At 34.8% G+C, this 11,215-nt stretch overlaps 1 protein-coding gene and 1 pseudogene across 2 annotated transcripts; one reads left to right on the top strand and one right to left on the bottom strand.

Annotated features, from left to right (window-relative positions):
• Window positions 1-367: 367 nt before the first annotated feature.
• Window positions 368-3,261, bottom strand: LOC144559196 (F-box/FBD/LRR-repeat protein At1g13570-like). The gene is made up of 5 exons (XM_078308503.1): window positions 3,115-3,261; window positions 2,254-2,344; window positions 1,223-2,038; window positions 950-1,105; window positions 368-828 (listed from the first exon to the last, which is right to left on the bottom strand). The coding sequence occupies exons 3-5, from the start codon at window positions 2,021-2,023 to the stop codon at window positions 532-534; spliced, it is 1,254 nt and encodes a 417-aa protein (XP_078164629.1). The 5' UTR covers window positions 2,024-2,038; window positions 2,254-2,344; window positions 3,115-3,261; the 3' UTR covers window positions 368-531.
• Window positions 3,262-5,606: 2,345 nt separating this feature from the next.
• LOC144559568 (putative disease resistance protein RGA3) lies at window positions 5,607-10,973 on the top strand (annotated as a pseudogene). Its single transcript, XR_013513178.1, has 4 exons — window positions 5,607-5,682; window positions 6,063-7,363; window positions 7,844-10,016; window positions 10,589-10,973. The product of XR_013513178.1 is annotated as a putative disease resistance protein RGA3 (transcript).
• The last annotated feature ends 242 nt before the right edge of the window (window positions 10,974-11,215 follow it).

The following is an 11,215-nucleotide window of genomic DNA, read 5'->3' as shown; positions in this document are numbered from 1 at the left end:
TATATTGAATGTTATTTAGAAATTTTGATTAATTCGAATCATAAATGCAACTATAATAAATTAATAATACATTAAAAACATCAACAAACACAATGTGCTATAAACGCATTTTGTTTAGAAATTAATTAACGGAGCCGCTCCATTATGTTCAAATCCAGTGTTTTTTATGACACAGATCTCAATGTAAATTGGACATTCCAGATTTCATCACACAATTATCCAACTTATATTAAGAGTTGTTCTTACTCAAATGCCCACATTGTAAATTATTTTAGATCATAAATTCTTGATTAAAATTGAGTTTTAATCATATATCAAGAAGCAAAGAAAAAGATACTTAAAATTTGTTTGTTGCTTCTTAAATCATTAGGAATTTGCTTTTGCAAGCATAGAAATAAACAAGAAAAACCATAATTCCTCCAACAAAACATAGAGCTAACAAAAATTATTCTACAAAAAAGAGTCAATTGGTTGAATCATTCACTAATTAAAAAGACAAATTTCAGCTTGCTTTTATACCATCGGAAATCACTAAAAAAAGACAATTTTGGCCATCTTTGATAACTTTGGAAAGCTTGCCAGCTTGTTCAAGAGTGTTATGCCATCCATTATATTATCATCATCATCATCATCATCAATCACCTTGATTTCTCTGATAACCAGCTTCTTTAACACAGGCGCAGTGCTCAAAACAAATTTTGCAACTTCTACAGTTGACTCACAATATTCAACTAAAATTATGTTCACAATTTCCAGACAGTTAAACAAGTTAGATTCTATTCCTTTCGCCTCCCAAAACCTTAGTGCAAGTGATGAAGGGTCAAATAGCTGGAAAAAAAAAAAGACAAACACAATGGAAAATGAGATTGAATAGAAACTAAAGATAAGTGAATTGCAGCAAACATGACAGTAGCAGATAGTCAATTAGGGATCAATTTGTTGAACGCACCTCTAAAGAGAGCACCTTTAAGTTGGGAGCACTTCTAAACAAACAAAACAAAACTGCAACACCTTCCTTGCATATTTCATGAAAGTTGATGTACAGCTCTGTCAATCGGTAGAAAGGTATTGGGAGCACTTCTAGTATAGGCCCCTTGGCTAAATACTAAAACAAGTCAAAGATTAAGATTATCATTAAACCCGAAGGCCAAATACGAGCTATATATAAAGAACCTAAAAGATGTGAATTGATGGGAACTTTTCCCAAGTATTGATCTCTTACCGTAATAAAAAGAGAGTATAGATGAAGTTCTTCAATGACAGAAAGGCTACCAAGAATTCGCGAAATATTACTCCTACAATTCTTGCTTGGCAGATTGGCAGATCCATTTACAACACCGAGATAAATCTTTGCATAATGCAACTTAGGGGTTTCAAAAGAGATATCAACAACATCCCCTTCGATACTCAACCATTTGAGATTCGGTGCACGGATGACAAGATGACCATAGTTATCAAAGCAATATAGCTCCAAGATCTCAAGTAAAGGACAACTTGAAATGAGTTTTGATACATCAATCCCAGTTAAATTAAACTGCAACAGCCTTAGGGTGCGAAGAAACTTAAAACCTAGAAAAGATGGAGGAACATGTATGGTGCTGAGAAATATATGCACATGTTCCAATGCAAGACAAGAGAAAAAGCTGGAACTAGAAGGAATCATGTAATTTTCAACAGGATAACCAATCGAATATTGTATTTGTATATGAAAATTGTTGATTCCATTTTTGGACAAGATTAGCATCCATCGATCAATTGCCTCATTGCACGCATGTCTACTGACGAGTTTAAATTGTAGAATTGGACCGCGATGGACTGACAATACCTCATCAACCAGCCTAATTAGGGTTGACTCTGCATAGTCTTCTATGAACACCAAATTTGGAACTGACATCCATGCATATTTCCATTTGGTTGATAGAAGACTTGTCCTGACTGCCTCTTTAATTGGAAGTTTCATAAGAACTTCCTCCTTTATATTCATCGGCAAATTGGTGATGTAATCTTGTTTTAAAATGTTCATGGTGATCTTTTAGACCTGTAAAAGGCATTTAATTAATAAATTCTTTAGCAATTTTTAAGAAAACATATAGCAAAAGCATAAAATTGAATAGCAAAATATACTAAAGCAAGGAAGAGAACATTTGGATTTGGTAGGTAATTAATATGCTCAACCATGACCACTGATGAGAACTAAAATGGCCACATTACCAGAAAGAAATCATAAATCAGAGTTTAAAGGCAACAAATTACCTGAGCTTGCACACCCTACATTGACCGTTTCTCTTTGCTTTGCATTGGTTGAAAGAAATTGAGGAAAAATAATTGCCAATGCAGAATAGTCCTAGCAACACAAAAAACAATAACATATCACCAAGACAATATATACACAAATCCTATTCTAAATTAATTATTTAAACTATATATCTCAGAATTTTATTGAAGCCGTGCTGGAAAAGAAATATCTTAACTCTTCTTCTACATGAAAAGGGTTTCATAATTCATGTAAAAAATGGTAAGGGAACACGTATATTTAGTTTACTAAGACTAAATATGGATAAAGAAAGAAATGTCACAAATGAATCATCAATTTAGATAGATATCATACTTTCTTTTCACTGGACTGAAAGTGAATAAGAATTGGAAGTATAAGAACTACAAAAAATTAAATACATTTTAGTAGCGAAGGATGAAAATCAAAATAACCAAGTGAAATGTCAGCAAGTTACTGGCCTTTACACTGAGTGCCAATATGCTGTTAGCAAAGCGACCGGGCTCTGATAAAAGATGATTAGAAAATTAGCTGATGTAAGGAAAAGATCTCTCGATTGTCGTAATTGAATGCCAATGTCAACTCAACTGACCAAAAGGAATCATGACTTGAACAGTAACCCAATTGTTTCAAACTATAATCCTTTCTGAAAATACTGGGCGGTGATTTTATAGTTATACCTCATGGAAAGAGAGATTTATTTATTTATTTATTTTTGCCGAAAATGTCCGTAGGCTTCTATTAGAACAAATAATCCATTACATTGAAGAACTTCACTTACTGAATTGAGTGAAGGCGAGCTAGTAGTAAAAAAAATAGAGAGGGAAAGAGAGAGAGAGTACCGTCTGTGGAGGAGGTGAGTGAAGGCGAGCTCGGAGGCGGCAGTGGAGCGGAGGCGCAGTACGGGGCCTACAGATGTCCGTAGGGAAGAGACGCGCGGAGAGAGGAGGCGGAGCAAGGAGGAGAGGGGCAGTGGTGGGAATGAGGAGAGGAGGAAAGAATTCGTATCCTCTGAGATATCTCAAACTTTGCGCGACTTTATGGAAAATCCCAACCGTTTAAATACTCTCTGCACGAATCTCAAAGCACACATAGTACTGACCCATACATCACGTGTTCACATCCTCTCCAATACCTCATAAGGGAATCTTTTACAATGACTAGATCTGAACCGTTCTTTTTAACTTGGCACGAATCCTAAAGCCAAAAATACTGCTCCGGTCCGAATATCAAACCGGTTGAAATTTAATCTCAAACCGTAAAGTGAGGATGATCCTCTGCAATAGGATACGGATTCCTACATTACCCCGAATTGGCACCGGACACGTCGGTCACGCAAAAGCTGAGATATCTCAGAGGAAAAGGGGCTTCGATCCTTCGACCGTTCAAGATCGAGAGGGGGAATTCGGATCCGTAAATTAATCTTTTTTTTTAATTTGATCCGGACCGTCAAATCTGTTCTAACACGAATATTAATGGGCAACGTGCATTGCAATCTGATCAGATCATTCAACCAAGCAGATAGTCAATACAAAGATTAATTTTGAATGTATTCTACAGAATTGCTGTGTGGAACATACATCTATAATTTCCATATTAGCATATTGGTAAGTCTAAAAATTATTCTACAAGTACATTTCTTTTATTTGTTTTAGTTTACAGATTGGTTGTTTTATATCGATGATTGATGTTCTGGAAAAAAAAAAAGTAAGGCGTACGTCATAATATTTTCTAAGATGTTAGATATGTGTAGGGCTGCAAACTAATCGAACCGTTTGGTTTGAATTAATTTTGAACTAAGTTTGATTCAAATTAATTTCGAATCGAATTTTTTACGAACTCAATTTTGAATCTTTTTCAAATTTTTTTACGACAAGGAAGAGTGATCATAGTCACCAAAAGCGAGAGGTGAAAGTCGTCTAGGGTTTTAGAACTGAGATTGAAAGTTACGATTTATGAGTTATAACTTATGGCTGAGCGGTCTTATGTTTTAACTTTTAAGTTATCAGCGAACATAAGTCATCAGTGGAAATCAACGGTTCACGTTACTTTGAATTTTGAACTATAATAATTTACGAACCTATTTCAAATGAACCAGGTCTGGTTAGAATTAATTTTGATCTATTTCGAATCAAATTTTTTACGAACTTTTTCGAATCAAACTCGAATTGAATCATGAACTATGAATTTTTTGTGTAGCCCTAGATGTGTGTATTATGATAATTCAATATATGATGCAGTTTAATTGACTGTAAGATCTTATTGTAAATTATTATTATTATTATTATTATTATTATTATTATTATTATTATTATTATTATTATTATTATTATTATTATTATTATTATTATTATTATTAAGAGGGTCAGAAACGTGTCATTAATTCTTTACTAAAAGCTGTAGAAAGGAGGCACAAATATATAATGAAATAAATTTAGTTTCAGAACCACATTCTACAAAAACTTTTTAAGAAAAAAAAATTAGTTGTGAATATTTATATCATAGGAATACTAATTAACTTTTTGTGAATTCCTTGTGCAAGAATAAATTTGAAAATATTGTTTTTTTTTATAATGCAGGGCCCTGTTGAAAACTAACTTCTCTGTATTCTTATGCATGAAGCTTTGGCTCAATGATTTGGTCATGCCATATGTTTAGATCTAGAAATCAAGCTACTACAACTCTCCAACCACTATATATTTTTTAATAATTGGATAAGTGTTTTTTCACTTCGCCTTCAACGCAACAGTCACAGTCAATCAGTGACACCCCTTGAATAATCAAAGATATTAATTAATTAGCTACAGCAACAGTTCTGGTACCTTGCAGCTACCAATTTGGAAATAGTCCTTTTCTTTTTTGAGAATTACAATGACATGGTCTGTTAACTAGACTTTGAGGAAGTATGTCCATCTCTCCCCTGGAGCATCCATTATTTTGAGCTTGAAATTGTTGTAATAATTAGAAGTTTATTTACCAGAGTTACCAGACCATATGTTGCTTGAGAAAATGAGCATGTAATTAACAAGAGGTTAGTATTATTTCCTGCTTTATGTTTCTCTTCATTTGTAGCTTTAATAGGTTTTGTTTGTGCTTTACAATTAAAGCACATATATGTGTCTTTCGTAATTTGAATCTTCCTCTGCCTGGTTTGTACTAGCTAGTCCATAATAAAATAATTAATATTGTTTCTGAAATTAGATTAATGTATATGTACCATATATACCCATATATACCTATAGGTTTAATCTAATTTCAACATGAAAAACCCTTGGGCTCTGATCAGCTAAATCTTGCTTGGCTGATTAGTGTGATTCAAGACCAATCACACTTTTATAGAGGAAAGCTTCGGATCTGTTATTTGACAGGTGCCAACACGAGTATTCCCCTGCGGTAGGGGTGTTCATCGGGTCTGGTTTAATCAGTTTTAAACCGAACCAAGAGAGTTTAATTTTCCTGTTAAATGGATCGGTTCGGTTCATTTTTTTAAACCAGTTTAATAGTTCGATTTAGTTTGGTTTTTTGGTTTTGAAATTTTAAAAATGGTTAGATCAAACCGATAGAATTTTTTAAACCCATCACCGTATGAACCAAATATTTAAAATATTTAGTAGTGAGGTAGGCTATCATGTCTTGGGAAACAAAAATGATGTTTTTACTCCCCGCTTATAATTTTATTTTCAAAGTTCAAATAGTCGATTTGAACCTTCCAACATGATCTTCGTATTAAATTAATATGTGGTTCAGTGGTAAGCATATATTTGAGAATATTTTTTTTTTCATAATGCAGGGGCTCTGTTGAAAACTAGGTCTCTGTATTCTTATGCATGAAGCATAGGCTCAATGATTTGGTCATGCCATATGTGTTTAGATCTAGAAATCAAGCTACTACAACTCTCCAACCACAATACATTTTATAATAATCTGACAAGTGTTTTTTTCACTTTGCCTTCAATAGTTTAGTAGAAACCGCAACCACTCTCCAACTATCCCTATTGCAACCTCTCTCCCTGGTGAGCTCTCATTCACAACAGAGAGGTGATGATACTCAATGTTTCCCTGTCAAAGTTTAGCGAATTTCTCATGCAAATGGTTCAGGATGAGGTGGGTATGTTGTTGGGCATCCCTTGCCAGATCGAGAAGCTTGGGGAGACTGTTCGTGACATCCAATGCGTCCTTGCCGATGCTGAGAGGAAACAGAGCAAGAGCAGTGCCATCGAGCGGTGGCTCATGCAACTCAAGGATATCATGTATGATGCCGATGACGTCATCGACCTCTGTCAACTCAAGGCCAAGCAGCACTTTGCTGCCTCCACTTCTAGTTCCTCTTCAGATGCTCGTTGTGGCTTCCCATTGTTGTCTTGCTTCCGTAATCCGTTCATGGCTCATGAGATTGGTTACAAAATCAAGGATATTCACTTGAGATTAGAGGGCCTTGCCAAGAAAAAGTATTATCTCGGTTTGACCGAATCACAAATCTGTCTTGGGCATTCCCCCCGAGTTCGCCGAGTGGAATCGATCATCAGCCGCAAGACTGATCCCTTGGTTGTGCTAGATGATATTGTGGGAGAAAAGATTGAAGAAGATACTGAGCTGCTGGTGAACTGGCTTACCGAAGAAGAGAAGGGCATGAGAGAAAACGTGTGTGTCGCTGCTATTGTGGGGATGGGAGGAATAGGGAAGACTACTCTCGCAAAAAGGATCTTCAGTGATACGAGAATTCAGGAGGAATTCCAGTTAAAAATATGGGTCTGCATCTCAAAAGATGTGATAGAAGTAGAATTGTTGAAGTGTGTGATTCGGGAGGCAGGAGGTGAGCACGGTGATGCTCAAGAAAGATCGGAGCTAGTGCCTTTACTCAAGAGGCTTGTCCAGGGAAAAAAATTTCTTCTTGTTCTCGATGATGTTTGGAATGAGAGCCGAGTGGTTTGGAACAACCTGTTGCGTGCTCCCATGATGGACGGAGCACATGGGAGTAGGTTACTTATCACAACTCGAGATGAAAGAGTTGCAAATGGAATGAGGGCCACAAAAATAAACCGGGTTGAGAAGTTATCTGACAAAGATAGCTTGTCCTTATTAATTAAACAGGTATAAATGAAAACCATATTAATTAGTATTTTTACTATTTCCGTAATTTCCATGTCACTTTGACCACTAAAAGTATATACAACACAACTATAGTGGTTAATCCACTAAGTTGGTTCAGATTTGAGTGAGACTTAAACTCGGTCTTAATTAAACTGGTTATATGTTGTTTGCAGCATTTTAGACCACCATTTTATTAATATATTTTATTAATGTGTTGTATGCATCATTTTAGCCCACCACTATATTAATGTGTATGGATGTATGAATCTGTGATTTAAACTCAACCTATTCAACTTTGGCCATATGAGAATATGATTACAATTGTATTAAAACCAGTGCCCTAATTTTGATCTCTATTGTTATATTTTTATTCCTCCAACTACCTTCAAATTTTCTAACAAACTTTACATTAATTTTGAAGACTTAAATAAGAGGATAATCCAAAGTTATTAACATCATATTCACATAATTATTTGATAGGTACTTCCAAATGGGATCGAGAGTGAGATTCAAGATCTCTTAGAACTCGGGATGCAAATTGTTAAAAAATGCGATGGTTTGCCTCTTGCTATTAAAAGCATAGGCGGTGTACTTTGCACAAAGGGAAATACGAGAAGCAACTGGCAAGCAGTTCTTAGAAGCAATGTGTGGTCCATGAATGGGCTACCGGGAGATGTCCATCATGCATTCTATTTGAGCTATGAGGACCTTCCACCGTCTTTGAAGCAGTGTTTCATCTTTGGCTCCCTCTTTCATAAAGATTATGTGTTTTTTAAATCAAAATTAATCTATCTCTGGCTAGCAGAAGGATTTTTGCAAGACAATGGAGATTTTTGGGAGTTAGGGAATGAGTACTACACGGAGTTACTACTGCGAAATCTTTTAGAAGTAACAGGACCAAGTTATAATCAAGTAAAATGCAAAATGCATGACATTTTGTGGTCCTTCGCACGCCAGTTAGGAAAATATGAGAACTGTATATTATGGAAGGGACAACATTCATCTAGGTCTGAGGGTTCATTGCAAGTATGACGATTATCAATAGAAGGAAATGAGATCAACATTAAGGTAATTAAAAAGGAAAAAAGATTAAGAACATTATTGGTTCATTATAAACCCGAAATTGCACCTGATGATCTATGTAAAGTCTTTTTAAACCTCCGCATTTTAGATCTCAGTTGCTCAAATTTTTCATGCCTATCAAATTCTTTGTGTGACCTCATGCATTTGAGATACTTAGATGTCGGTGGTTCAACAGTAAGAAATCTTCCGAATTCCATAGGAAATCTCAAATACCTAGTATATTTGAATTTTGCAAATTGCAAACAATTGTCACACATCCCTCCTAGTATCATCAATCTACAAGAATTGAAGTATATCAATACTTACAATTCTGGAATTGAGGCAATCCCAACAGGCTTGAATAAACTAGATAACCTCGTTGAATTATACGGATTCAAGCCAGACAAGAATAGCTTGGAAGGATTTAGTAGCCTAGACAGCATAGAAACCCTATCACAGTTAATTGTTCTTCATTTATTCAGTTTGGATAAAGTGTTAGATAAGAACATAGCAAAAAGAGCAAATCTTCAAAATAAAGATCGTTTACAAGACCTAAAATTAATTTACAAATCATTGAGCTGGAAAGATCAAGCTTCACAAACAAATGAGAAGAAGGTAATAAGTGACGGTGTTTTATATGAGCTTTGTCCTCCACGTTCAGTAGAAATTGTTACAATTGAAGGCTACTTTGGCAAATGCCTTCCTAATTGGTTGAATTTGGGAGCAGCTCTTCCAAACTTGAGATATCTTTGTATCGAAAATAGTGCATGCTTTGAGGAGCTGGCTCCATTAGGCCAACTCCCTAATTTGGATTTACTTCGAATAAAAGGTGCATATTCAGTCGTGAATATTGGACAAGAGTTCATGTATGGAGATACCGAAAACAAAGATCAAACGGTCCATGCAATAAGTTGTTTTGCTATACCAGCATTTCCCAAACTAAATACACTAAGCTTTGAAGGGATGCTCAACTGGAAAGAGTGGCAATGGAACAAGGGACAGACAGCCATGCCCAAGCTAAAAGAATTATATATTGAAGCTTGTCCCCAACTGAGATCCCTTCCTCAGGGTCTTTTGCACCATGCTACTTCTTTGGAGTACCTACAAATTTACGGAGTTGATAAGCTGAGTACCGTGGAGAACCTCCCATCAATCAAAGATATTCGTGTTTCTAGAAATCCAATCTTAGAGAAGATTTCAAATTTACCCAGCATCTCATATATTCTAATTAAAGAATGCTCAAATCTGAAAGCTGTGGAGAACCTTAAAGGTATACAAACGATGGCATTAATTGATCATGAAATGAAAATTCTGTCAGATTACTTGACAACGACAATGCCAAAGAAACTGAGAATCTGGTGTAGTGAGGAGTTGCTGGTGAAAATTGCATGCCAACGAGAGAATGGTTCTGAGTGGAATAAATTTAAGCACATTCCGAAGGTGACTATCTATTCACTGGATGAATCTTTCTATGCTACTTACCAGAAAACACCATTCAGTTTTACCACAAATGTAACCGCAAGCTCAGATCACAAATGATGGGACAACAAGAGTACTAGAAACTTGATCTTGCTATCACTATTTTGTTCAGGTATATAATTCTTCCACTTGGTAGAACAAGCTTTATATCATATATCTGATCCATGTGTTATCTACCTAAAATTCTAATTGTAATTATGCGTTATATATCTTTTGCATTTGTGCTTTGCTTGATAAGTGGACCATAATTTTCTACTATAGTATAGAATTTAAATTTTGGATTTGCTTGTCTGGTATATTAATATATATGTACCAGTATACATTTTAATTGGTTAGCACTATTATTTGTCCTCATCGACCTCTGAATAAATTTTTGCATTTTTTTCATCTGTTATTCAAGGAAATTATAACTTAAATAAGAGAATCGTAGTTATATTTTGTACTTTAAGTAACTAATTAAATAGCAACTCAGATTTGAGACTGTACTTGTGCATTAGTTGGGCTATCTATTGTAAGGATTTAGTTTCAGCAAATAGATTGATATATAGGATGGAAAAAAAAAACGGATTAATGTTGGAAACTTCCAAGGAATTCTTAGTTTATGGATTTAATTAATGGAGAGTATATAACATGCAAGTTTAAGTACTAAAAAGCTTATTTACCTTTCATGTTTGTGCTTTGCAGATTTAGCAAATAAATGGGTCAAGATTGAGATCTGCCAAAAAAAAACAGTAGTGTTGACAGTAAAAGGGGTGTTTCTAATTTATATTCTTTTATCGATGTTCTCTGGTTACGCTTGTTATTTTCTTGTTTATTTGTCCTTGGTTGTATATTCCAATTAGTTCTCATCTTCAGTTACTTTTCCTTTTATTAATGGTATAAAAGGAAATTAATTATGAACTCTTGCTTGTATTTCCATATTTTAATATAGCAGTACAGGTGGCTCTCTATAGCAGTAATTTTTCTTCGGTAGTTGATTGTTGAGATTGTGTGAGAAAGTACTATTGAGAATTCTAATTTTATGTACTTGTAAGACTATTTGATTTAGTAAATTTGTGTTGTGTGTTTCCGTGATTTTTTTTCCGAAAGATTTTTCACGTAAAATCTTGGGTCTTCTCTAATTTTTTGTGCTTACTTGCTTGTTGTCTTGGTTTCTCTTATGATCCATTTATTTATTTACCTCTATTTTGTCCAGCATTATAATTTCTTTTGGCTTAAATGGTTCGGTTTTTTCGGTTAAATAGAGCGGTTTGAGTTATTTTCTAAAACCGGTTTAATAGTTCGATTTGATTTGATTTTGTTTTGTTTGAA

The sequence above is a fragment of the Carex rostrata genome, chromosome 1 (assembly GCF_964058835.1).
Source record: "Carex rostrata chromosome 1, lpCarRost1.2, whole genome shotgun sequence".
NCBI lineage: Eukaryota > Viridiplantae > Streptophyta > Magnoliopsida > Poales > Cyperaceae > Carex > Carex rostrata.
This window is presented reverse-complemented; position numbering and strand designations above follow the sequence as displayed.